The following is a 27,653-nucleotide window of genomic DNA, read 5'->3' on the forward strand; positions in this document are numbered from 1 at the left end:
TATATATGTCCATGGATTTTATATTTTAGCGATGAACGAATCAAGAATTCTTCATCACTTCACCTCAATTCAGTGTAGCTAAATGAATCTAATGCTTAGGGTTTTTTTCTTGGCAAAATAATTTTATTAAAGAACAAAAAAAAAGAATGCTTCATTAAAATTCTCCCTAAACCTAATCGGAAGAAAGAGTGCAATTGACCCGGACCGAATCAAGACAACCAAAACATTCAGATTATACCCCCAACTAATGTTTCAACAATACACAACAAAATACAAAATGCTTCCCTGATTCAAACCAAGACATTAACCAACCACAACCGCTGCTCGAAACCCAACATCAGACAGCTAACAACCATTAATCTTAGACTAAAAAGCACAAGCTAATCCACATTCAAAAAAGCCAGCAATGATACAACTAGAAATGACAACGCTGAGCTAGAAAAACTAACAAACATTCATCAATTCATGCTTGCCGAAAACCTCTATAATACACGAGCAACCCAACATAAAAGATACGAACTTTTTAAGTTTTCAATTGCCTTCGAATCTTGGACAAAGAGAACCCCACTTTACACTCACCATTGCTAAAACGACAAAACTCATGCCTCCAGCTTCACCAAACAAACTCCAAACAACACCGAAGAGCTTGAGCGAAACAGGAACGTTAAGAACAGACAATCAAGATTAAAATGTTTAGGGTTTGAGGTTCAATCATGTTTAGGGTTTGTTAGCCTTAAGAGCGGATAATTCAAACCCCTGAACCATTCACGTGGTCTGAAATAATTGCAACTTGTTTACTCCATTCCCTACAAGGGAAGAGCATGTGTTTTGATTATAAAATAATTAAAATGTAAACACAAATCTTCTTACAAATTAATTAAGACAGCATTTCGACTGTTCAGAGATCTCAAACTCACTTAAACATTGTGCTAATTAACATTATAAAACTAAAAACAACTTTGATTAGTTAACGTTGTCATACTCCGATATGCCAGTTTACTTTGATATATTATATTTTGCTCGGCAATTATAATTTTTATTAAAAAGATTACAGAGTCAAGTTAAAGGAAAATGTCTCCTTAAAAATCTCCCTAAACTTAAATGGAGAAAGAATACATTCTTCCCGACATAACATAACAAATCAACATGAAACGAAAAGATCGACCAATCAAATAATATCCCAACCTAGCACTATCACCTTAATACAAGAAAGCACCTAAGAACATTATAATCATGAATTGCTATTTCCAAATAAACCCACACACAAATAATACACATTCAATTATTATATTTCTTTTCACTACAATCTGAGCTTTAATGTAAAGAATCAAATAATCCAGGAATCGACTGATGTGAATGAATCTCTACAGACAAGCTTAGCTTGGCTACCCTCCAACGGCAGATTAATTTATTCTATTTTGTCTTTACATGAAAAATATCCATTTTGTCAGTTTTAAGATTAGTTATCATTCATTTGATTCGCACACGAAAAAAAAATAGATTTAATAGTTACACAAAGTTAATTACTTTATCCAACTTAACATGGTTGATGGTTTTCGAATTATTAGTTGGAAGAAACAAATATGCTAAGCCAGATCTGCAGATCCTATAGGGCAATGGGACATGGAAATGTGTTAGAATATAATTTCAACTCACAATCACAAAGGTCCAAACTTCAGCACCAGCTCAGTTTGATTATTCTTCCATTGATCAATTAACCTAGCATTATACAAACAACCCACTAGGCTCTTGAAAACACTATAAAACCCCTTCTCCCTTCACTCCAAACACTTGTACTTTTAGCTCAAGCCAATAGGTTTGAGAGATCAAAATGGCCTCAAAAAGATCAGCTTCCACAGCCCTCTTTTTGGCACTCAACATCCTCTTCTTCTCCCTATGAGTGCTGTAACTCCTGCCCTTCCACCAACCCTAACCCGAGCCGAAACCCCAACCCTACACCCACTCGATCTGCAAAGGCAGATGCCCCAGGGATGCCCTTAAATTAGGTGTATGTGCCAATGTGCTTAACTTGGTCAATGTGGTCGTTGGTTCACCCCCGTGCAGGCATGCTTCTCCCTTCTCCCAAGGCCTCGCCGACCTCGAAGCTGCAGTTTGCCTTGCACCGCACTCAGCTAAGGTGTTGGGGCTCAACCTTAATATCCCAGTTTCCCTTAGCTTGCTTCTCAACGTTTGTGGAAGGAGTACTGGCTTCCAATGCTAAGTTCTCAGTTTTCAATATCTTCATCTTTGTCATGGTTTCCATTATTTCCGTAAACAGTGCATTCGTTTGTTTTATAATTTCCTAGTGGGGATTGATGCCTAATAAATCTAGCAAGTGTCCTTGGAGATTTCTTATCTCTAATTAATGAGCATGAAATGACTTGTATTAATTACTATATCCCTTGTTTTTTCTTTATCCATTTATCAATAGATCTCTAAAGCTAGTTTTATATATGACCATAAATTTTAATATTTTAGCAATGAACGAATCAACAACTCTCCAGTAAACAGTGCATTCGTTTGTTGTTATAATTTCCTAGTGGGGATTGATGCCTAATAAATCTAGCAAGTGTCCTTGGAGATTTCTTATCTCTAATTAATGAGCATGAAATGACTTGTATTAATTACTATATCCCTTGTTTTTTCTTTATCCATTTATCAATAAGATCTCTAAAGCTAGTTTTATATATGACCATAAATTTTAATATTTTAGCAATGAACGAATCAACAACTCTTTATCAACTTCACCATAATTCAGTGCGAATGTAGTTAAACTGAATCGTGTTGATTTTATGAAATTCGAATAAGTCAAGTCGAATATATTTTTTGATTCTTTTGTTCAAATTTAAAGATAACTTCTTATAATATTATATACTAACCGATTTTAATTTAAATGAGTCTCTTCAACCATATACCATATATGTATATATGTTTTCGTATTTTTTTCACATGTGTAAGTAAGATTCGTAATGTTATTAATAAATCACACATCTTAAGAAATATGTAATATACTTATGTTGTTATTTTTAAAGAGGAAATTTTGAGAGAAAAGTGCAAATGAGAGTATAAAAGAGTCAAATAATTGATGGAAAGTATTAATTTCTAAAGAATAATATGCATATGATCAAATTAAATAAAATATAAAACTGAGCTATTAAATTTAAAAAAATAAATTTATTATAAAAAGAGAATTGAAGTTACACTTGTATTCTACTTTGATTGAGTTACTTATGATCGATTCAGATTTGGTAAAAAGAAAATAGATTTAAAAGAAAGGAAAATTGAAAAAGTAAAAATATCAATGACTAAATTACAAAATAATTAAATTACTTACCTAAATACTAAATTAATATATTTTTTTATTTTTTATCATTACACTTAGAGGCTGTTTGTTTATCTCTTAATGGAATCATTCAACGCTGAATGCTGAACTGTTCAGCATTCAACGCGTTTGTTTCGCACCTCTGGATGATTCAATACTGACTGATTCAGCAAAAGAGTGCTGAATGATTCAGCACAGAAGTACATTCTGAATGATTCAGAGCCAGTAAACAAACAGCATGTCACATTCAGAGCTAATTCATCCAGAGCCTCTAAATCATTCAACATTTGAATCATTCAGCACTTAATCATTCTGAAGTAAACAAACATCCCCTTAGTTTTGTTACTGCAATCGAGTTCTGTTGGGACCCTGAATAGATTAATGTTAATGAATCCTCAGAAGATCAAGGAAGAACATGAAGGTTTGACAATTCAACATTATTATTCTATTTTGTCTTTACATTTGGTGAAAAAAATAATTATTTACCGAACATGATTCTGAATTATTACTTAGAAGAAACAAATATGCAAATCATATAGTTTATGCTAAGGCAGATCTGCAGATTGATCCTATAGGAGCAATGGGAACATGTAAATGTGCTATGATACAATTTCCACCTCACAACCGCAAAGGTCCAAACTTCGCCAGCCAGCTCAGTTTGATTATCCTTCCATTTGATTAATTAATCTATCATTATAAAAATAACCCACTAGGCCTCTTCAAAACACTATAAAATCCCTTCTCTCCAAACTTCCCATCCTCAAACACTTGTACTTTTAGCTCTAAGCCAACTAGGGTTTTGAGAAGATCAAAATGGCAGCAAAAAGATCAGATTCCATGGCCCTCTTTTTGGCACTCAACATCCTCTTTTTTTCCCTAGGCAATGCTTGCAATTCCTGCCCTTCCACCAACCCTAACCCGAACCCCACCCCCACTCCATCTGCAAGGGGCAGATGCCCCTGGGATGCCCTTAAATTAGGTGTGTGTGCCAATGTGCTTAACTTGGTCAATGTCGTAGTTGGTTCACCCCCGGTTCAACCATGCTGTGCCCTTCTCCAAGGTCTCGCCGATCTCGAAGCTGCGGTTTGCCTATGCACCGCACTCAGAGCTAACGTGTTGGGGCTCAACCTCAATATCCCAATTTCCCTTAGCTTGCTTCTCAACGTTTGCGGAAGGAGTACTGGCTTCCAATGCTAGATCCCCACTCTTTCAATATCTTCATCTTGGTCATGGTTTTGAAATTTATGGTTTCCATTATTCTCAGTAAATCAGTGTCTTTGTTTGTTGGTATAATTTCCTTGTGGGATTGATGTCGAATAAGTATAATAAGTGCCAACCTTAGAGATAATTTATGTATCTCTAAGGGACATGACAAGACTTGTATTGACTATAATGTGTCTTTATCCATTTATCAATAAGATCTCTAAAGCTAGTTATATATGGCCATGGATTTTATATTTTAGCAATAGATGAACAACTTCACCCCAATTCAGTGTGAATGTAGCTAAGCTAAATCGGAAGATTTAGGGTTTGATAGCCTAAACTTAAGCACATTAGCAAGACACCTAATTTAAGGGCACCTGCTTCGTGCAGGTGGATATTTTCTTCTTCTTTTGGTATGTAAAGACAAAATAGAATAAATATTGCCATTGGAGCTTATCAATCCTCCATTATCTTCTCAAGATTCATTCATGATCGAAATGAGTACCTCGTTAAAAAATTTCCTAAAGCTAAATGGAGGAAAAGAGTAGATTCAATCCGATAAAGACATAATAACAAAAAAGGAAAAACCGAATGTGCCCTTTGCCAAAACAACCCCGCCCTGTAGACAAAGTCATTACACACTTATGATCAAAGCAAGGTAGACTTAATATTTATGATAAACAGGTTGGGGCAACAATTCACCCAAATGCAGAGCAGAATACAAGAGCCTTTAAGGACCTCATCACCAAGCTTCGAACATTTCTCACCTTTTCAAGCCTTCCTTAGCAAGAAAATCTGCCATGGAGTTTCTTTCTCTTGGAGTGTAGGAGAAATGAACGCTTTGGATTAGCTTCGCTAGATTCTCAATTTCATTGAAAAGGTCCCACCATTTCCGTGGACGAAGCACGGGGAGGAGATGCAATTTAAGATTACATGTGAATCAGATTCTACAATCAGGACTTCTTTATTTCTCCTATCAGCTTCGACAAACACTTTGAGAGCAAGTCAAAAGAAGATTAAGCCTTAAAGACATTGCAGTCTATCTGTTTGATCCAGCTGTTCAAAGCTATCCTAAAAAGAGAATGATCTTTGTAGGTAGCTTGGTCGCTTGAATATGTGTTAAAAAGTTCTACATTTTAATGAAGTATTAGTAAAGCTCAAAATAGTTGGACATTGAAAGATCACTAAAGTTGATTTTATTAGGTTAGATCTTATAATTGTTAAAAGGAAAACTTTATGATATCTCTTTTATATTCCAAAGCACTTGATGATATTTTGAATGACAATTCTTAACAGGCTACCGATGAATGATAATTAGTTCCGTTTCTTCATAAAATGAAATCTTATATAATTAATTTTTGGCAAAAGCATACGTGAAGTTTCTATACTTTTAAAAACGTAGCCCTCATTTTATTTTTTCTCAACGTGATCCTTCATCTAAAAAAACCTAATATGGTCATTTGACCAATATTTTTTGTCATTGAATAACATTAGTGTAAGCCCTTCACCATTAGGATACTCTAAGTCAACCATAAGTTTTTACAAAATTCATCTCTATGATTCCTTCCTTTTCCTTCAACAACTGCCCATACAACCGGAAACTGATTATTTTTGTCTCTACCAACCGCCATTTGAGAAAGCATCCAAGTCAACAAGAATTAACGGAGTGGTTTGGACAATGACGGAAAATATTAGTCAAAGGATCACACCAGATTCTTGTTTTTTGAATTGAAGGACACATTAAAAAATATAATATTAGGTTCACATTAATATTTTTTTTAAGTACATAAGTTTGGCGTATCCTTTTGTCGTAATTTTATTTTTCTTTAAAAATTTGATTTATTTTCTTTATAACAATTCGTTGCTTTTGAATAATAGAATTCAGCACAATTGCAGGTTGAGTTGGAGGTGGCGACTCGACGAGTCAGATGTTGTCTTAATTAAAGTTGTAGAAGATTGTGTTTGCATTATTAATATATGGAGAAAAGGCATGAGACGCCCCTGAATTTTTTTTTAAATTAATATGGTCCTCATCTTTTTTTTTTCAATGTAGCTCTCGAACTTGAAAAAAAACTAATGACAATTTGACAATGTTCCCGTCGTTAACAAACAGAGCCGTTAATTTTGCTGAAGTGACACGTCAAGCACGCCATCTCCCTCTGTTTAATGTTGTTATAAATGGGTAAATTACACCACTCATAACTCAATTATCTTTTCTCTTATTTTGGTCACTAAACTTTAAAAATTTCAATTTAATACTCAATTTTTGAATTGCTCCTAAACTTTAAGAGTTTGTTAGAGGGGATTGTGAGTTACATTTCATATGTTGCAGTATGGAAGATGATGGCAATGACAATTTGAGTTCGCGTTTTGGTGATTTGTTGCGTGTTTGGATGGTATAGAGTTGGGAAGGAGGGTGAGAAGCGAGATAACATAATTAATATTATTTTAACCATATATTAGCATAATAATAATAAATGCCACATCATACATAAATATTAATAAATAAGTCATTTTGATTAAAATAAGAGCAATTCAAAGTTGAGTGATTAATTGAAAACTTTTAAAGTTTAGTGACCAAAATGAGATAAAAGATAATTGAGTGAATGGTGTAATTTACCCATTTATAATAGCATTAAACATAGGGAGATGACTTGCTTCACGTGCCACGTAAACAAAAATTACAGCGTCTTTGGTCACGACGAAAGACGTCGGTCAAAAGGACACATTAGGTTATTTTTTTGAGTTTGAGGGCTATGAGAGAAAAATAGGATGAGGCCAACATTGATTTTTCTTGAAAAATTATTGGTGAAGTTGATGAAGAATTGTTGATTCATTTATTGCTAAAATATAAAATTCATGGCCATATATAACTAGCTTTAGAAGATAAGTGGATAAAGAAACAACAAGGAACATAATTAATACAAGTCTTTTCATGTCCCTTAGAGATACAGAAATCTCTAAGAACACTTGAAGAAAAGTATCAGAGTATTTCAGTATAGTATCATTCCCACTGGGAAATTAAAACAACAAACTCACAAACGGAAACATGGATTTATTATAAATACTAGAAACAATGACATAGTGAAAGCTGACAATTTAGCATTGGAAGCCGGTAGGAACGTTCCTTCCGCAAACGTTGAGAAGCAAGCTAAGAGAGATTGGGATATTAAGGTTGATGCCTAGTATGTTAGCTCTGATAGCGGTGCAAAGGCAGATGGCGGCTTCGAGGTCGACGAGGCCTTGGAGAAGGGCGCAGCATGGCAGCACCGGGGGTGAACCAATGACGACATTGACCAAGTTAAGTACATTGGCACATACACCTAATTTAAGGGCATCCCTGGGGCATCTACCTCCTGCAGATGGAGTTGGGGTGGGGTTCGGGTTCGGGTTCGGGTTAGGGTTAGGGTAAGGGTTGGTGGAAGGGCATGAGTTGCAAGCACTTGCTAAGGAGAAGAAGAATGTTGAGTGCCAAAAAGAGGGCCATGGAAGCTGATCTTTTTGAGGCCATTTTGATCTTCTCAAACCCTAGTTGGCTTAGAGCTTAAAGTACAGTGTTTGAGGATGGGGAATATGGAGGGAAGGGAGGAGTTTTATAGTGTTTTCAAGAGGCCTAGTGGGTTGTTTTTATAATGCTAGGTAATCAGGGATGGATTGAAAGAGGTAGGGGAGCAGTCCCCTAAAAATTTAAAATTATTATATATTATATTTTTTTATGTATTTTTATTAAAAATTTATTTTACCTTCTTATAATTTAATAAATTAGTCTATTTTTAAAATTTTAGAAATCCGTCTCCTAACATAAAATTTTAGAGTGGCTAGATTATTTTATCAAATGAAGGGATAATCAAACTGAGGTAGCTGGTGAAGTTTGTGGTTGTGAGGTGAAAATTATATTACTGCAAATTGTCATGTTCCCATGGCTCGAATTGTTATTATTTTTTAACGTTCTAAGTTCGAGTACTAAAAATTTAGATGTATAAGCTTTTAATGTCAAATGGTAATATATCTTTAAATAAATATTAATTTATACTTACCTAGATTAATTAAAAAATATATATATTTTTATTTTTATTTTTCATGTAAGAATCGAAAGAATGATAAGTAGATCTTAAAACCGTTACAAAATACACACATGAATCGAACTCATTTTCTACTACGTAATAAATGAGGTTATGGAATAGAAGGTTCTAAGCTCACCCGTGACACTACAGTGCAACTAATTTGGATCGTGACACTACAGTCCAACTAATTTGGACCGTGACACGCCAGTCAAATATATAATTATTTTTTCACCAAATAAATATATAATTAATTTTCAATTTTGATGAATTTTTTTTATCGTAATTAATATTAAGAATTATTGATTAATTCAAACTACAACTTAAGGGATAAACATAGAAATAGAGTTGGTTTATGAATAATTAATTGGGCTAATTACGTAAATTCAATAGCCCCCCGTGACACAGGAGTCAAATCCAGCTAGATAACTTCCACTCACAACATACCAAGATTTCCGAACATGAAAAATTGATGGTATTTTCAATTTTGAGTTAATCGTTAATTTATTGATTATTATATGATAAAATTTGATTTAAGAATCTTAAATGATTATTACATCTCAGTCATCATGATAACGTACAGCTTAAATAACCGCCAATTTTTCAACAACAAAAAATGATGAATTTAGAACATAATTAATAGTCAAATGACTATTTTGTAACTTTTGATAGTTAATGGGCTTGACAAAGCAACACTCTATAGTTGGAGGATCATTTTATAACTTTTAATAGTCGATGAACTTAATAAAGTAATACTTTATAGTCAATAACCATTTCTATACTTTACCGATATAAATTATTGTATAATAAAAGAAACATTTTTTATTAAAATATATTTAAAATTTATTATAATATATTAATTGATATTTAAATTATTAATGTATCAAATATGAACGCAGAATTCATTCATATTATTTAAGCAATGGTTTTCTTTGGTCTTCCTTATATGGTGGAATCACAAATGTCAAAGGGGAATATAGCTAAAGATTTTCCTTTACCTTTGCTTGAAATTGGACTAAACTAATCTTTGAAACCGATTCTTTATATTAATATTTAAAAATAATTATTTTTTTAATAATAATAAAGGATGCAAAAGCTTTTTTTTTACTCGACACATATATTTTTATTAAAAAGCCCAAAGAGTCAAGTAAAAGGAAAATATCTTATTAAAAACTTCTCTAAATCTAAGTAGAGAAAAAGAGTATATTCTCCCCGACAGAACATAACAAAGTCAACACAAAAATAATAAATTCGACAAATCAATTAACATTCCAACCTAGCAACTAGGGGTGTGCAAATCCGGGTACCCGAAGTGTCAGGTACCCGGATCTTCGGGTAATTGATTTCTCGGCCTGTGTTCCGACCCATATGTTGTGGTACACAGTAATCGGGTACCCATATACCCGATTTTTTCCCAAATTATTAATTAAAAACACACACATATTTAAATATTCGAAACTTCGAATTACATGGTCCAACATCCAAACATAATTTTTTTTTTGCTCAGCAAAGAACAATTTATTTCATTATAACATTAGAACGAAATTCAACTTATGAGCCTCGTTAAAAAAACTCCCAAAAAATTGAGGAAAAGAGTGTTACATAAGAGAACAGAAACAAGCACTGCATACCAAAATAATAACCAGAACACACAGCTCAAAACATTACACCATTACAACCATCAAAGCAATAAAATCTAAAACCAATCAAAGCAAGGTCTGTTCGTCACCAGCATCTCATGTACAGTCAACAAAAATATAGCCTCAACCACCATATTGAAGAACCATACAAGGTGCTAGAAGAAGATTTGATTCTGCAACAAAACAGTGGAGAAACCAGCAGTAAACTTAAAGCAGAACCAATCCAATTGACCTCCACAACAAAGGACCATAACTTGTAAATATGGGTGATCAAAACAGAATCAAAACGTAACGTTAAGTATAATTTAAAAAAAATAATAATAATCGAGTGACCAAAACATAAATTAGATAATATATAAGTGACCAAATAGGTAGTTTACCCTATATAAAAATATATATGAATTATATTAGATAATATATAAGTGACCAAATAGCTAGTTTACCCTAAATAATTATCGAGTGACCAAAACATAAATTAGAAGATATATAAGTGACCAAATTGGTAGTTTACCCTAAATAATAATCGAGTGATCAAAACATAAATTAGACAATATATAAGTGACAAAACAGACAGTTTACCCTAAATAATAATCGAGTGGCCAAAACATAAATTAGATAATATATAAGTGACCAAATAGGTAGTTTACCTTAAAAAACCCCTAATCGGATACTCGGGTATCTGGAAAAATTCAAAATTTTGTGACTTGGGCCCGACCCGAGAAATGTTGGGCCGGGTAATTTTTTTAGAAAATTATCCTTTTTTAGGTTTAGGTCGACGGGTCGATGGATCGGGTCAACCTGGTCGGGTATTTTGCACACCCCTACCGGCAACTATCACTCCTAACACAAGGAAAGCACCAAAGAACACGCAAATCCAAATTGACTGCTCACCTATCCATCGACTGCTGCATAAAAAACTTGGAAGAAACTCCTGCCAAACCATTGCTTGATCTTCTGAGAATCACAAATGGATCAGTTTGAAAGCACACTCTAAGTACAAGAAGAGACGAAATCAAAATTAAATATTGACACGAGTCGAAATATTAGACTAATTAATAAAATATAAAGACTTATTAGATATTTAAATTCAAAATTCAGTATGAACAAGCAACCTTAGTGATTAAGGGGATTGTTGTTATCCTTGAAGTTCGAGTTCGAGCACTGTGTATGTAAGGGTATGAGCGTTCATTGTCAAATAGTTGAAATTCTTTGTACATATATTACCTTGTATTCAACATAAATTTATGATAAAAAACTCAAAATTCACAAGACAACTTCTAATTTATCTAATATTTAAACTTACAATGACCTAAATTGTAAATAGACTAAAAATTTAAGAACACATACTTATCATTCTTTAGTTCGATCACTACTTGATTAAATATTAATAACATTTTATAAATTTAAATTTAAATATTTAATTTTACATGAGCCAAAATATTATTAAACTAAAATTATATCGAATATATAATTTTAATAGGGGCTGATGGGCCCTAAGGGAGCCCCGTCCCTGTGTCCAAGCTTGATTGAGCGAGACCATCAACTTCACCAAAGAACCAAAACCTTCTGGGACAACCAAGACGATAACAGACCCGAGACGAAACACCCGCAACCAATAGCACACAAGTAGTCACCTTAGCAAACAACTCCAACCCCTTGGCCAAGACTCGAGCAAAACATCGATGGAAAAATGATTCAGCAACACGCAAAGATCAAATCAATAGAAAATACAACCAAGTAGCACAAAAGCTTTTACATTATAGAGATACTGATCCTATGATGGAGCGAACCGAGAAAACCTTGTGTGAGAGACGTTTGAATAGCAGGTGGAGCTGTTGAGACGACACATAGAGTCGTTTGAATAGCAAGTGAAGCTGTTGGGAGATACATAAGGATCCATTATTGTAATATTCTGATTTTGCAAGACCATAAAAACTTGAGCGTTCCACGTAAAAATTTTCATATTCATGGATAATTAAATGGAGTGGGAAGGAACGAAAGCGAACAATCATTCTTGCGTTACACATAAAATGATTAATTTAATCTTGAATTAAATTTATAAATAATCCCATGAGATTGGGAGTTGTTAATTGCGATGGTAGGTTCTAATCTCGCCCGTGACACACCAGTCGAATCCAGCTAGGTAGTTTCCATTGGGAACATGCCAAGATTTCCTCCTCAAAATGCCATTTTCCAACTAAGTTAGGGTTTGCTTGCAGCAATCACCAACCACCTCATAATACTAAAGAATATAAAAGCAAGCCATATACCAACAAAATCAACCATCTCATATGCTTTAGATTTAGGCCCGCCCTGAAAGCTGTGGAGGTTATGTGCTATTTTTTTTTACTTGAAAGAATTAGCTTAAGGAGCTAGGCTAACATGAACTATTTACAATAAGGGGGACCAGCAGTGTCTGTATGGAGAAGATCTTGTATGCATCTAGGGGGAGAAACGTTGTAGCATTTCAAAGCCATCCTGAGAAGCATGTTTCGCCAAATAATCCACAATTTGATTGGCCCCTCGGGGGATCCAAAGAAAATCAACAACCCATGCTTGATCTTGGAGCCTGGAAATACCACGAACAAGGATAAATGATTGTGCTGAGCTTGAGTATCTGTGAGCAGCTCGATGGCCCTCAAACAGTCCGATTGCACTTGAATAAATTCAAAACCGAAAGCAGCAACTATACGCAAACCTTCATAGATGGCCCAAAGCTTGGTTTGGAGGATGTCAGTGGAGCCAATATTGCGGGCGAAACCATGCATCCAAAAAGATGTATATCTTAAGAACTTTTACATGGGACGGTCTGTAATTTATCTCTGTACAAAAGCTATATGTCGTTGTAACGACCATTTGTAACTCTCTTTTTTGGTGCAAAACTTATTGTTTATTGTGAATAGGGTTTGTAGTTTTAACCATATAAAAATTATAAATTTAATGGAATAATATTTTATCGTTTAAAATTATAAAGATAAACTAGAAAGATTGAAACACGTTAAATATCATTATCTTAATAAAATTAATTTTTATCTCGTATTTATTATATGGGTAAATTACATGTTTAATATCTAAACTATAAGTTTTTATCCATTTTGGTACCTTAACTTTCAATTTTTAAAACATGTCTAAAGTTTAGTTTTTGTTTCATTTTAGTACCATGTTGGTTAAAACTTTAGTTTTTGTTTCATTTTAGTACATCATTCAAAATTAATGTTAAGTTTTAACTTTCGTTTGGTTTTGCCCTTACAATCACGAAGCATGTAGCTACATAGAGGGTAGCTACATCCAAGGGTGCAATTTACAACAAAGTCTTTTGTCGTTTGATCAAGGAGCAGATTATCTTTTTTGGAATTGTCTCTATTTTGCTTTGTTGTCTCTGTTTGCCTGGCTTTCGATTGGTATGTTTGTTCGTACTGTTCTCTTATGCAGCACTCTTTTCCTCCGAGTATATTAGGGAGGTTTTTAACGATGCTCATAAGTTGTTCTTCGTCTCTTAATTTTAATAAATATCATTTCCTATCAAAAAAATATTGAAAGTTTAGGTACTAAAATGGATCAAATTTGATAGTTTAGGTACTAAACATATTAAGTTTTTAACGGCGGGGTACTAAAATTAAATGAAAACTAAACGTTAGGTATGACTTTGAAAAATTAAAAGTTTAGGTACTAAAACGGACAAAATTGATATATTATATGCTAAAGGCGTAGTTTACCCTAATTATATTTCCTTCACAGATCTCAATAAATCTTTAGATTATAATGGCCGAAGAGAGAGAGGTTTTGACAAGCTAACATTCAAAGGAAGATTAATGATATTGCTTTGAATCTGTAATCCACTTTGTCTTTGCTCAGTGGTCTAAGTTATATCTGTCTTCCTATTTCGGAAGAACGTGGAACAATGGGGATATTCATTTTGAGTAAATGTATAAACGAATTCAATAATAGCATTGTCTAACAAAAGGAACCCTAACGAGACTTTAAATATCTACAGCTATTTTATGGAATTAAAATTTAGAGTTTAAAGTAAAAAATAATAATTTTTTTTAATAAATATCTTTTTAAATATAATTATATTTTTATTATCTTTTTGTGTTGATTATGTTTTGATCCAGAAATTTCCTTTTATTTATTATATGTTTTATTGATTATGTCAATCTTAAAATTTTATTTGTGTCTACCTTAATTAACATGAAAATTTCGGGACTTAAGAGTCACTTTTTTCCCTAAACTCAATTTATCAATTCAGTCTTTATCGTTTTTTTTTTGCATCAATTTAGCTCTCGAAGTTGTTTTGGGTGTCCATCCTAGCCCTCGAAGCCCATTAACTGTTTTGACTAACAAAACTGTGAGTCTTCTGTATCTGTGGATTAAGAGATTATGTTAAATATTTATTAAACACAACGATTAGAACAAATTCCCAAAATTCTATTATTTATTTATGTGATATTAAGGTATTGAGTCAAATTTTTAAGATTTTTTTCTCCGTTTTATTTAGTAAATGGTTTAAATATTTTATTTTTTTCATAAATGGCAAGTCATCATCAAGCCATGTCAGTAATATTGATTGATATGAAAATTTTCGGTGTTGAAAAAGGCGAAAGACTAATAGTTCTGTTAGTCAAAACGATCAACGGACTTTGGGGGCTAAACTGATGCAAAAAAAACGATAGGAACGAAAATGATAAATTGAGTTTACTACAGAAGAAAAAATGTCCTTAAACTTAAATTTTTGTGTTGTAAATATATATATTTATACCTACCTTCGAAATTATTTTTGTATCTGCCATTTATACGATAAATCTTTTAGATGATAATGGCAAAAGAATGAAAAGTTTTGACAAGCTAACCTTCAAAGAGGCATTAATGATGTTAATTTGAATCTCTAATCCATTTTGTCTTTGCTTAGCAGTCTAAATTGGAACTATCCTCCTATTGTGGAAGAACGTTAAATAGTGAGGATATTTATTTTAGGTAAATGATTAAACCAATTTTATAATATTATTATTTAACGAAAGAACCTAACGATGTTTTAAATAGTTAGGTTACTAGCACGAATCATCTTACCTCAGTTGTTAAAGGAATCGGGATGTTTTAAATAGTTAGGTTACTAGCACGAATCATCTTACCTCAGTAGTTAAAAGAATCATTATTGTTTCTAGAGGTCACGGGTTCGAGCATCAGCAGCTACAGCAGAGTGATTGAACATTAATTGTCAAATGGTTAAGAGTATTTAGAACATATACTACTTTATAATCACATTAGCTTAATAAAAAAAATTAGATTACTAATAACATTTGTGGTTCTATCTTATTCAAATATATATTATTGTAACGTAGTTGTAGTTATATTTATAAACATAAGGGTAAATTATAAATTTCATCATTGAATTTTACTCCCTCTTTCCTATTTGTTCACTGAACATTAAAAGTTTTCAATTTTCTCACTGAACTTAATACATTAAGTTTTTTGTCACTGAACTTTACTATCTCTCATATTTGATCATTCAGCCGTTAAATAGTTAACAATATTGAAAAATCGTTTTAAAAAATAAAATTTTTACCAAAACGATGTCGGTATGCATCTATATAACTGTACATTTTAACGTCGTTAACTGTTTAACGATTGAGTGATAAAAAAATCAATGTATTAAGTTCAGTAAAAAAATTAAAAAGTTTTGAAGTACAATAAATAAAATAAGAGAGAGAGCAAAATTAAGTTATCAAATTTATAATTCACCCTAAACTTAAATATAGTGGTGGGTTTGTTATTGTTAGTTAGAATATGGAATCTGAACTCTATAGTTCGTACAGATCCACAATTTTTTTCTCGGTAAAATTAATATTATTAAAAACCCTAAATAAGGGTATATTTAAAAACCTCCATAAACTTAAGTGGTGCAAAAAAAATACTCTTAAATAGGGAAGGATACACCAACAAGAGACAAAACATTCGAACCAAAAGCATAAACAGATACGACACAGCCCCTTGCACAATTTTAATAAAACAACTCACACCATAGCTTCTTTAATACTCGTATGGAATTCACCCAAGACTCGGGCCACACGAAATGAGCACACTCGCACAGTACCAGAAAAGCATAAGAATACCTATATGGTTCCTCCACCAACACTCGTACAGATCCACAGATTGATCCTATAGGAGAGTAGGAACATGGCATCGTGCTATTTTCTACCTCAAGATCACAAGCATCGAAGCTTCACCGTCCATCCCAAATTGCCATAAGAAATAAGTTATTTAACCTAACACCAAAACAACAACCCTAAACCCTCTTGAAACAGTAAAAACCCTCACTCCAAAATCCACATCCTCAGGCATTTGTACCTTATAACTCTAAGCCACACAAGCAATTCCAGTAGGGTTTTGAGAAGATCAGCATGGCATCAAAAATATCAGCTTCCATGGCCCTATTCTTGGCAATCAACATCCTCTCTTTTCTAGGATAAAGTGAGGAATGTGAACTCTGAGGTTGGATGTGAAAAAAGTGAGGAATGCTTCAAAGCTGAAAAAAGTGTCTACGGTTTGGCATAGGATTGTGAAGAACTGGGCTAGTGTGAATGTGAATAAGTGGATGAACAATGACAATTTGCGCTGGATTGTGGGCGATGGTAAAATGGTGTTATTTTGGTTAGATATTTGGTGTGGAGATAAGCCGTTAAACTCTGAGTTTCCTAGATTGTTTCGCCTGACAGCGTGTAAAAGGATTTCTGTGACTGAATTGGCAGTCAATGGGGAGCTTTGTTTGATTCACTGGGAGCGGATCTTTACTAAGAATCTGCTGGATAGAGAAAAGGCAATGTTGGACGTCCTAAAAGAGCGAACTCATGACGTGGTTTTGAAGCGTGATGTCCCGGACAGGTTAGTATGGTCAACTGATAAAGCAGGAGTTTTTTCGGTGAAGAAGTTATGTCAACTCATGGTGGATTCAGATGTGGTGGATTCGGAGTTCGATTTTGGAAAATTTTGGAAGATGAAAGTGCCTCCCAAAGTTTAAAATTTTCTGTGGATGTTGAAACTCGGCATGATTCCAACAAAATCTTTTCTTAAGCGGTTGAGCAGGTGGGAGAAGATTGTTCCTGCTGTTGGTGTGGTTCGGGTGTTGAAGACTTTGATCATCCCTTTGTGGCATGTAAATTTTTGAGGTGCTTCTGACGAGCGTTTGGTCATTGGTGGGGGATTAATTGGCCAGACGTGAGTGATGTCTCTAATTTTTTGAGTTGTTGCATTGCTTTTAAATTTGAGAGCAAATTAAATAGCATTTTGTTAGTTTCAGTAGCTGCTGCAATTTGGAGTCTCTGGTTGGTTCGGAATGACATGGTTTTTAACAAGAAATCGTTTAACATGAGAGAGTTCGTGTTCTATTCTAAACTTAGAGCTTTTATTTGGTTAAAAACAAGAAGTAATCAGTTTGAGATTAATTTAAATGAATGGTGGGACAATCCGAGTTCTTGTCTCAAAGATATTTTCCATCCTTTTTCGATTGGTCTCCGCGGGACGATAAGGTTGTTATTTTAGTGTTGAAGGTTGTGTTAGCAATGACCGGGCAGGTTGTGGTGGGGTTCTCCATGCTGGTAATGGTTCAATTAGAGCAGTTTTCGCAAATAATGTTCAGGTTGCTACTCTAGACCATGTAAAGTTGGGTGTTGTCCTGTCAGCATTGAAGGTTTTTGTGGAAGCGGGACTTGTGGGAGTGGAAAAGTTGGTTTGAAGACTTATTCTAAGTTGGTGCTAAATTGGATCGAGAATCCGCTTCATCGCCCGTAAAAGTTATGGCCAGCTTGTTTGGAGATTGATTCGTTGTCGAAGCGCGTTGGGAAAATCAAGTTCTCTCTCAATGAGAGAAGCTTTAGTCGGATGGCTGCTTGGCTAGCAGTGGACGGGATGTCGAGATCAAGTTTGTTCAAAGCCTGGTGGTAGTTGTAGTTTTCTCACTGTGGGCTGCGAAATTGCATCTTTTGTTCAGTCTTTTGTCGTTGGTTCTTCTCTTTGTTTTGTGATCAGCTAAAGCTGCTAAGGAGATTGAAGATTTTCGAAGTATCCGTATTCCTGCTGAGTGTTGGTGGACGAACCATATAGGCATTCTTATGCTTTTCTTGCACTGTGCGAGTGTGCTCATTATGTGTGGCCCGAGTCTTGGGTGAATTCCTTAAGAGTATTAAAGAAGCTATGGTGTGAGTTGTTTTGTTAAAATTGTGCAAGGGGCTGTCTGTAGGTCTGGTATGTTGTCTGTTTCCGTTTTGGGTGGTGTTTGTCGGCTGTCGTATCTGTTTATGCTTTTGGTTCGAATGTTTTGTCTCTTGGTTGTGTTTAGTTCCCTATTTAATGGCATTATTTTCTTTCACTTAGGCTTTGGGAGGTTTTTAACGAAGTTCTTATTTAGGTTTTTTTAATAAAATTAATTTTATCGAGCAGAAAAAAAAAACATCCTCTTCTTTTCCTTAGGAAATGCTTGCAACTCCTGCCCTTCCACCAACCTGAACCCGACCCCAACCCCACTCCATCTGCACTAGGCAGATGCCCCATAGATGCCTTTAAGTTAGGTGTGTGCGCGAATGTGCTTAACTTGGTCTATGTCACTGTCGGTTCACCCCGGTGCAGCCATGTTGTGCCCTTCTCCAAGGCCTCGTCGACTTCGAATCCGCCGGCTGCCTTTGCACCAATATTAGAGCTAACATCCTAGGCATCAACCTTAATATCCCAAATCTCCCTTAGCTTGCTTCTCAACGTTTGCTCAAGGAATGTTCCTACTGGCTTCCAATGCTAGATCCCGACTCTTTCAAGTGTCATGATCTCTAAGGGACATGAAAAGACATGTATTTGTCAGTACTTGTATCATTTCCATACTTGTTTGCTTTACATTTGTGTTTGTATTATTCTCTAAACTTGTATCAGGGCTGTTTTATTTTGCTGCTTGTGTGTTCGTGTATGTTTTCCCTTGTGCATGTACTATTTTTCCTCAATTAGGTTAGGAGAGTTTTTAATGAGACATGCATTCAAGTTGGTCTTGGGACCTTTTTTAATAAAATATTTTGCCGATATAAAATATTTTTCACTCTAAACATGAATTTGATCAAATCTGAATTTAAATTTTAAATTCAACGTTTTCTTCTTTGATTTTATTTAGCCGGTGGTAATATCGATTTTAATACTGATTGTCGACCATCGGTTATCTTTTCTCTTTGTTTCCTTTTTAATTTTTAATAAGAATAATTCTTTCTTTGTGTCGCGTTTATCTATACTTTTGTGGCACGTTTTTCTATGTCTTTTGGTAGTTTTCGGTGCCGTTTTTTTCGTTTATCTTTTTTTTCTCATGATTGGATTTGACATCGTCACGACTGATCAAGATAACGCTTATTTGTTACCATGATGATCTTCCCTACTTTAGATGCTCGGAGTGGTTTAGATACACAATTTGCATTCGTGAATAGTTTTCTCATGTCGCTCGACTTCAAATTTACGATTTGTTTGTGGTTTTCAGTAGCTTCATCCATTTTGTGGTTTATTTGTTGATACAGTCAAATTTATTCGTATCTTTATTTTGTTCGAACATTTTAATTAGGTTTTTTTTAACTTTTTTCTTCTTCGATCCTTATATGATCCAATTGGCTAGTTTTTTGTCAATGAATATATGAAATATCCTAATTATATTTTCATTTATGTTTACGATTATGCTCGTAACTTTTCATTGTAATTTTAGATTTTTTTATTTCTAATAAAACTAATTGCTTTCTAAAAAAATAAAATAAAATTGTATTTAAATTCGATCCCGTAAGAATCGAATAAACGATAGGGTAGGTGTAAAAACTTCTAGCAAAAGGAAGTTTTTATTTATTATATATTTATATTTATTTAAAACATTGTGTGTATGGTCCATTAGGACGGTATTTTTTAGTGGACCAAAGGGTGATGACTTATTTTATATCATATAGTCTTCCATTTTTGGTGCTTTGTACAATTTCCCTGAATGCACGGCAACTTGTTTGATTCACAGAAAATCAACACACCACTGAAGAAACGATATCGCTCAATTGATTATATATATATATATATACGGTAACAATTCTATAAATATTTTTCATGATGAACACACATGTTAATAACATAAAAATTTTAAATAAGATGGATACAAATAAAATTTTAAAATGAGCATTGTTCGTAAAATAAATAACTAACGTAAGAAAACTCAAATTTCAAGGTGGGTACAAAAAATTTCAAGGTGAACATAACCAGTAAAATAAGTAATAAATCAAAGAAAATTCGGATTTACGTGCCCACCCTGACCAAGTATGGCTCCGTCACTGGATGTATTGTATTTGGATTCTTGAACGTTGATCTTAATTAATACTTCATCTATCCCATTAAAAGCGTCTCATTTGATTTTTAAAATTGTCATATTCAAAATATCCTAATAAAAGGTCAACAAACAACGACATTTATATTTTCTTTTTTATTATTATATATCTTACTTTTTTTACACTTATAAAAAATTAGTCAAAATTATCAATCATTTTTAATAATAATTTTATTATTATTATTAGTCAAAATACTTCCTAAAATTACGTGTATATAAAGCCAAGTCTTTCGATTCTTGGATGTTGATATGGCATGATGTTGTCAACTTTTTATCCCTTCTTCAACTTGCTTTCAAGATCATCTCGTCGGCAAAACAGAAGGAGCCAACCGAGGGATTAGGAATGCGCTATAGGGTTAAAGTCGGGTTGATTTTTTTTATATAAATATTATATTTTTATTCTTCTTTTAATTTAATTACAATATATAATAGATAATTACATTATTATTTCAGGTCCGATCAAATCAGTTCAAAAATTATCATCTTAAATCTGATTTGATCTTATCTTATAAAAAATTGATCATATATCTATCGAGTATGGATCTCATGTCCATCTTTACCGTTGACTTTTACTTAAATCGGAGTTAGTGTCGGATATAAAATTTATTGTTATATTTAATTTTTATCTATTTAAAAGATATTTTGTATCATTATTAATATCGAGTTGATTGACTGAGTAATTCTAATAGGATATATAACATTACATAGTTGGGATTCAGATTATATGTGCTTTATAATTCTTTAGCTAATTTCATTTTTAGAGAGCCATTGCTCAAAGATTCAGATGTGGATCTCAAGATTTTAAGGATTATTTTAATAATATGCGATAGTTATAAGGTAAATATGTTCAAGAAAATTTAGACGATTATCAATGCATACATACTTTACAAACACAATTGTTCAAACCCAGAATATTAAAAGATAACGACATTCATTCTACTAGTAATATGGCTCGATAATGCATTAAGCAACGGAAATAATATTTTTGTAACATGCAATACAATACAAACTTGTTTATTGATTGTTTAAGTGAAACTAAGGTACAAAAGTAAGGTACGCATATAAAATAATACTTCATGATTTATTCGGGCATACCAAAAGTCCAAACTAAACACACCCAGAAAAAGACGTAAACATTGCTTGAAATAGAGTGGAAATGAGCTTAATAAGCACATTTGTAACCGGCAGGCAGTTCCTTTCCACATGAGTTGAGCAGCAAGGACAATGAAATGGGAACATTGAGGTTAGCCCCCAACACATTGGCCTTGATCGCCGTGCAGAGGCAAACGGCGGCATCGAGGTCGGCCAGCCCCGAAATGAGACCGCAGCATTTGGTCCTCGACGAGCTCCCGATGACAACGTGTACCAATCCGCCCAACAAATCAGCACACACACCCAGTTTGAGTGTGTCTTTGGGGCAAGTGGCCGGCCTTTTCGGTCCAGATGGCGGGACCTTGGGGGAAGGCTTGGGGATCTTGTGTGGCGGTGGTGGGCATGGCACGTAGGTCGAGCTGACCAATGTGAAGAACAACAGGTTCACGGCAACGAGAAGTGCTGCCGATGCAACAGTGGATTTTGCCATGTTTCGCAACAAAGAATTAGTGATATATTATGAGAGTGATGAAATGGAGAAGCAGGGCAAAGGGTTTTTATAGGCGAACTAAGGACTGGTTTTTCAATGGTTTTGAGAGAAAGTATCCCACGTGGGCACGCCGAGTTGTGGGTACAACCAGGCAAATCACAAGACATGCAGGGCAGGGTTTTAAAAAACGGTCCGCGACTGCGATTTCGGTCGCGATATAACGGTTTTGTCGCCGTCCGAGTTACCCGCGACGGCCGCAATAGCGTCCGCAACGGCCGTAATCACGATAAATCCGAAAAAAACCGAAAACGCGACCGCGATTTGAAACCCTGTTATGTAGGGATAAGCCTAACAAATCTGATTAAAAACTATGGATTTCTCTAAGTTGTCAATTATTAGAATAAATCATTATTTTAAAGTTAAAAGACGGAAATAAAAAAATATAAACACTTCTTGTTTTCTTCTATACTAGTTGATATGCCACTTGTAATATCATAATATGAACATTAAGACTCCATAGGTCGTCTAAGTTCGATCTATTTTGGTGTCGTGTATTCTATATAGGATTTAGAATTTAAGAATTTACAATTCAGATAATATTATCGAACAGTTACTCGTATATAAATCTTTAAATATATAAATACCAAAATGGGAAAAGAGAAATAGTTGTGGAACCATGGATGAATGGAAAGGTCAAGTGGACATAAGTGCATACATGTGAATGGTGATGAGGTAGTATTGTCTCTTAGCTTTCATGGTGAACTGGAAATAACCCAGAGCCATGGATGTGGATTTGCAGATGTTAGGGGTAGGGATTGACGTGGGATTTTATGTTAAGAGTCGAACTTGAACTTATAGAATTATATGGAATGGCTGATTTCTCAGCTAAAGAAGGCATGTCTAGAAGTGTCCTTTTTAAAGCTTGGTGGTAAGTTGTCTTTATTTAGTCGTTTTGCAGGGATGTCCGCATTCCTTTGCTTCCTTAATTTGCTGTGGCTTAAGAACTGTTGTTTGTACTGTTAGCTTTGCTGGTGTATTTCTTTTCTCAGTTTATGCAGGGCTAAGCTATTGCTTGCCTACCAGAGTGAATGTTGTGCGGTTTGGTCGTTATGTTTTATTGATGCTGTTGTAAGTGGATCGTTTTCGCCTAGTTAAGATGCTGTCTTCATTAATCGAAGTCGTAAGAAGATCTTGTGTTAACATTTTAATTATACTATAATCAAAACACATGAGAATGCTTCAGTGGGTTTGAATTATCGATTCTTCAGGCTAACAAACCCTAAACATTCCGATTCAGCTTAGCTACATTCGCACTTGATTCATGTATTGTGCTGAAATATAAAAGCCACGGCCATATATGTATATAACTTGCTTTGGACGATCTATTAATAAATGGATAAAGAAACAACAAGGAATATAGCAATTAATACGAGTCTTTTCATGTCCCTTAGAGATACGGCAGAAATCTCCAAGAAGGACAGCTGAAGGAAAGTATTAGACTTATTCGGCATCAACTCCCACTGGGGAGTTATAACAACATACGAAAACACTGATTTGATTAATTTTCCCACTGGGAAATTGAACCACTTATTTTACGCTAATTCTCAGAATCCGAACTCGATAATTCAGATTTCATATTAGAGTTAATTGCTGCTGTTCCATGCTTTTCCAAAATAGGATGATAATTGCAACTTACAGACCGAGACAAAATGGATTACAGATTCAAAATGGAATAATTAATCTGTACTTTGTCAAAACATCATGCTCTTCCATTATCTTCTAAAAATTTCGTTGAGATTTTATTCACATTAAACTTTGCACAAGACGTGGAATATGGAGCTCATGAGAAAGAGACATGACATGGAGACAGACCAGTTTGAGAAGCTTCCTTGTTAATAATTCTAAAATTACTGCTTACAAAATACAAACCCTTTTCTTGTCGGTCTATGGCATCTTGTAGGTGCTATGTCTTGAGTTCTTGGCGTGTTGTTAATGGAAGTATTCCTGCTGGACTGAACTGTAGGCGAGCTTAGAACATTAAGTCTTGTTTTCTTGTATACTAGTTGATATGCCACTTGTAAGATCACAATATGAACATTAAGACTCCATAGGTCGTGTAAGTTCGATCTATTTTGCTGTCGTGTATTCTATATAGGATTTAGATTTAGGATTTAAGAATTTACAGTTCAGATAATTTTAGAATTTTAGGGCCCCATCCACCCCACTTAGGTCGATCCCTGAATAGAGCACATGGCACCTTAATTATGGCTTCCATGAATTCATTTACCCACTGCTCCTCAAGATTTCATCAAGGCATTATTCCTCGACACTTTGTTTTGTTTAGTATATTCATTAATCATTAATTTTCTTCTTTTTTTTTCATGAAATTAATCATTAATTTTCTTTTGAGCTTTCTGCGGATTCCCCCACAACTGAAACCCTACTCACGGCCAAACATCCTTTAAATCCAGGTATAGGAAAAAATATTAGATTGTCCCGACTCACCACATCATTTGTGATCCAATTAATAATATTGTCCATATCATTTCTTTCTCAAGGTGAATCTTCACCTCTTTCCTACGTATAAGTAAGATGTGGATAATTATTTTAAAATTTGTGTCTCTCATTCGCTAACACAACGGATGACGTGATGAACTGGATATATCAAATAGTTTCTCAGATTGAACAAATCTTTTGTGATTGTTTCAAATAAATCATTTATCTTTATGTATAGGTTGGGATAAAAATAAAGTTTTGAGTATACTATTAAACTAAAAAAATTAAATTTATGTATTTCATTGAACCAAAAGATTTTAGACGTGAAATTAAATTTTAATTAAGAGATAGGTGATTCATAGGATTAAATGTTATTGAACCGAAAAATAGGTGTTTTTAATTCAGAGATAAAAGTAGAAATTTTATTGTTTGATTCATTTACTAAAATTTATCTTGGTTTTCAATAACCTCTAAAAAAAGTTATTTTTATAATTCAAAAAATTCTATAAATATATTTTGGTGGAAATTTTCGTTAATAATTTTAGAAGTGATTTAAACCGTAAAAGTAAGGTTATTTTTTTATTTTCAAGTGTTCAGAGAGTTTTGTATAAGATGAAAAAGATACGATTAAGTTTAAACTGATTAGTATTGTATATTATAAAAAAAGTAATTAGTCGAGTATCATATCTCAATCAACATGTTAAGGTCCAACTCATATGATTGTCAACTTTTTAACAAAAAAAATATGAATTTAGAACATAATGAGTAGTTGAGTGACCATTTTGTAACTTTTAATAGTCGAGGAACTCAATAAAACAACTCCTTATAGTAGAGGGATCATTTTGTATATTTTAATAATCAAGGGTCTCAATAAAACAAAATGTTATAGTCAGGGGTCTATTTGTGTACATTACCCAAAATAATAATTAATCTATACAACTAGAAGAATTCAATTATGACAATAATTCTAAGAATTATAACGTGTCTTATCGGATTATGACAACGTTAACTAATCAAAATTCGGTTACATCAAAGTTATGTTTTGTTTCTTGATATCGTTTAAGTAAGATTTCATGTTCGAGTTTTTCTGTATGAAAAAAATTCTCGTTGGAAGACTCACCCACCAAAACCAGGTATGCGACCGGGGTCAATTCAGATTAATCAAAACGAAGCCTTAGAACTAGAGGGTAACCAAAAAAAGTTATGTTTTGTTTTATAATATTAAATTAAATACAATTGCTTGGTTGAGTTGGACATGTCTACTCCGAAGAGTCAAGTCGTTGTCTTAATTAATTACAGTTGTAAGAAGATTTCGTGTTTACATTTTAATTATATTTTTCTCGGTAAAATTTGTTTTATTAAAGGTTTAAAGAAACAAAAACAAGACTTATGTATCTCGTTAAAAATCTCTCTACATTTAATTGGAGGAAAAGAATACAACACAACTAAATAACAGATACAACTCGACAAAAAAAGTAACAGAACGTCACCAATTAACAAAAGCCTATACGATATAAATAAAAATTCAGCACATTGCAATTACAACCCCGGCTTTTCCTTATGAAAAATCCCTTACCACCGTGCTTTAAAAGCTCACTCCTATATACCCTTGCGTTGGCTCGAAGACCCGTCGAACCAATGTGGCATATAGGCGCATAAACAAATTTTAATTATATTATAATCAAAACACATGCTCATCCCTTGTACGAATGAAGTAAACAAATTGCAACTATTCAGACCACGAGAATGGTTCATGGGGGTTTGAATTATATGTTATTAAGGCTAATACTAAACCCTAAGCTTTCCGGTTCAGCTTAGCTACATTCACACTGAATTGAGGTAAAGTTGATGAAGAGTTGTTGATTCATTTATAGCTAAAATATAAAATACGCGGCCGTATGTAAAACTAGCTTTAGAGATGTTATTAATAAATGCATAAAGGAATATAGTAATTAATGCAAGTCTTTTTCATGTCCCTTTGAGATACAGCAGAAATCTCCAAGGACACTTGAAGAAAAGTATTGGACTTATTCAACTCCCACTTGGAAATTATAACAACAATCGAAAACACTGATTTACTACAAATAAAGGAAACCACGACCAACATGATCAAGATATTGAAAACTTAGAATTTAGCATTGGAAGCCAGTGCTCCTTCCGCAAACGTTGAGAAGCAAGCTAAGGGAAACTGGGATATTAAGGTTGAGCCCCAACACGTTAGCCCTGAGTGCGGTGCATAGGCAAACGGCAGCTTCGAGGTCAACCAGGCCTTGGAGAAGGGAGCAGCATGGCTGCACCGGGGGTGAACCAACTACGACATTGACCAAGTTAAGCACATTGGCACAGACGCCTAATTTAAGAGCATCCCTAGGGCATCTGCCTCTTGCAGATGGAGTGGGGGTGGGGTTCGGATTTGGCCTCGGGTTAGGGTTAGGGTTGGTGGAAGGGCAGGAGTTGCAAGCATTGCCTAGGGAGAAGAATAGGATGTTGAGTGCCAGAAAAAGGGCCATGGAAGCTGATCTTTTTGAGGCCATTTGATCTTCTCAAAACCCTAGTTGGCTTAGAGCTAAAAGTACAAGTGTTTAGGATGTGGAGTTTTGAGTGAAGGGGGGAGGGGTTTTATATTGTTTTCAAGAGGCCTGGTGGGTTATATTTATAATGCTAGATTAATTGATCAAATTGAAGGATAATCAAATTGAGCTGGCTGTTGAAGTTTGGACCTTTGTGATTATAGCACATTGCCATGTTCGGATGTTCCCATTGCTCCATAATTCAGTTTTCATATTAGAGTTAATTGCTGATGTTCCATGCTTTTCCAAAATAGAATGATAATTGCAACTCACAGACCAAGACAAAATGGATTACAGATTCAAAATGGAATAACTAATCTGTATTTTGTCAAAACATCACGTTCTTCCATTATCTTCTAAGATTTTCTTTGAGATTTTATTCACATTAAACTTTACACAAGACGTGG

At 34.0% G+C, this 27,653-nt stretch overlaps 3 protein-coding genes and 2 pseudogenes across 3 annotated transcripts in view; 2 read left to right on the plus strand and 3 right to left on the minus strand.

Moving 5' to 3' along the window:
- LOC120200162 (14 kDa proline-rich protein DC2.15-like) overlaps nt 1-23,125 on the plus strand; it is a 32,605-nt gene extending 9,480 nt beyond the window's left edge. Inside the window, exons 2-4 of the mRNA XM_039201068.1 lie at nt 4,103-4,607; nt 7,214-7,220; nt 23,114-23,125. Coding sequence (XP_039056999.1) covers nt 4,136-4,519 — 384 coding nt within the window. The 5' untranslated portion in view covers nt 4,103-4,135 and the 3' untranslated portion in view covers nt 4,520-4,607; nt 7,214-7,220; nt 23,114-23,125. The remainder of the gene's footprint in view (nt 1-4,102; nt 4,608-7,213; nt 7,221-23,113) is intronic.
- On the minus strand, nt 1,015-27,257 carry LOC120200158 (annotated as a pseudogene).
- Nucleotides 1,832-2,221, plus strand: LOC120200161 (annotated as a pseudogene).
- On the minus strand, nt 21,668-22,204 carry LOC120200156 (14 kDa proline-rich protein DC2.15-like). Its single transcript, XM_039201064.1, has one exon. The coding sequence runs from the start codon at nt 22,178-22,180 to the stop codon at nt 21,761-21,763; it is 420 nt and encodes a 139-aa protein (XP_039056995.1). The 5' UTR covers nt 22,181-22,204; the 3' UTR covers nt 21,668-21,760.
- On the minus strand, nt 26,576-27,282 carry LOC120200160 (14 kDa proline-rich protein DC2.15-like). Its single transcript, XM_039201067.1, has one exon. It carries the CDS (start codon nt 27,208-27,210, stop codon nt 26,809-26,811), a length of 402 nt encoding a protein of 133 aa, XP_039056998.1. The 5' UTR covers nt 27,211-27,282; the 3' UTR covers nt 26,576-26,808.
- Between the last annotated feature and the right edge of the window lie 371 nt (nt 27,283-27,653).

Source organism: Hibiscus syriacus, unplaced genomic scaffold (assembly GCF_006381635.1).
Source record: "Hibiscus syriacus cultivar Baekdansim isolate YM2019G1 unplaced genomic scaffold, ASM638163v2 tig00005929_pilon, whole genome shotgun sequence".
Taxonomy (NCBI): domain Eukaryota; kingdom Viridiplantae; phylum Streptophyta; class Magnoliopsida; order Malvales; family Malvaceae; genus Hibiscus; species Hibiscus syriacus.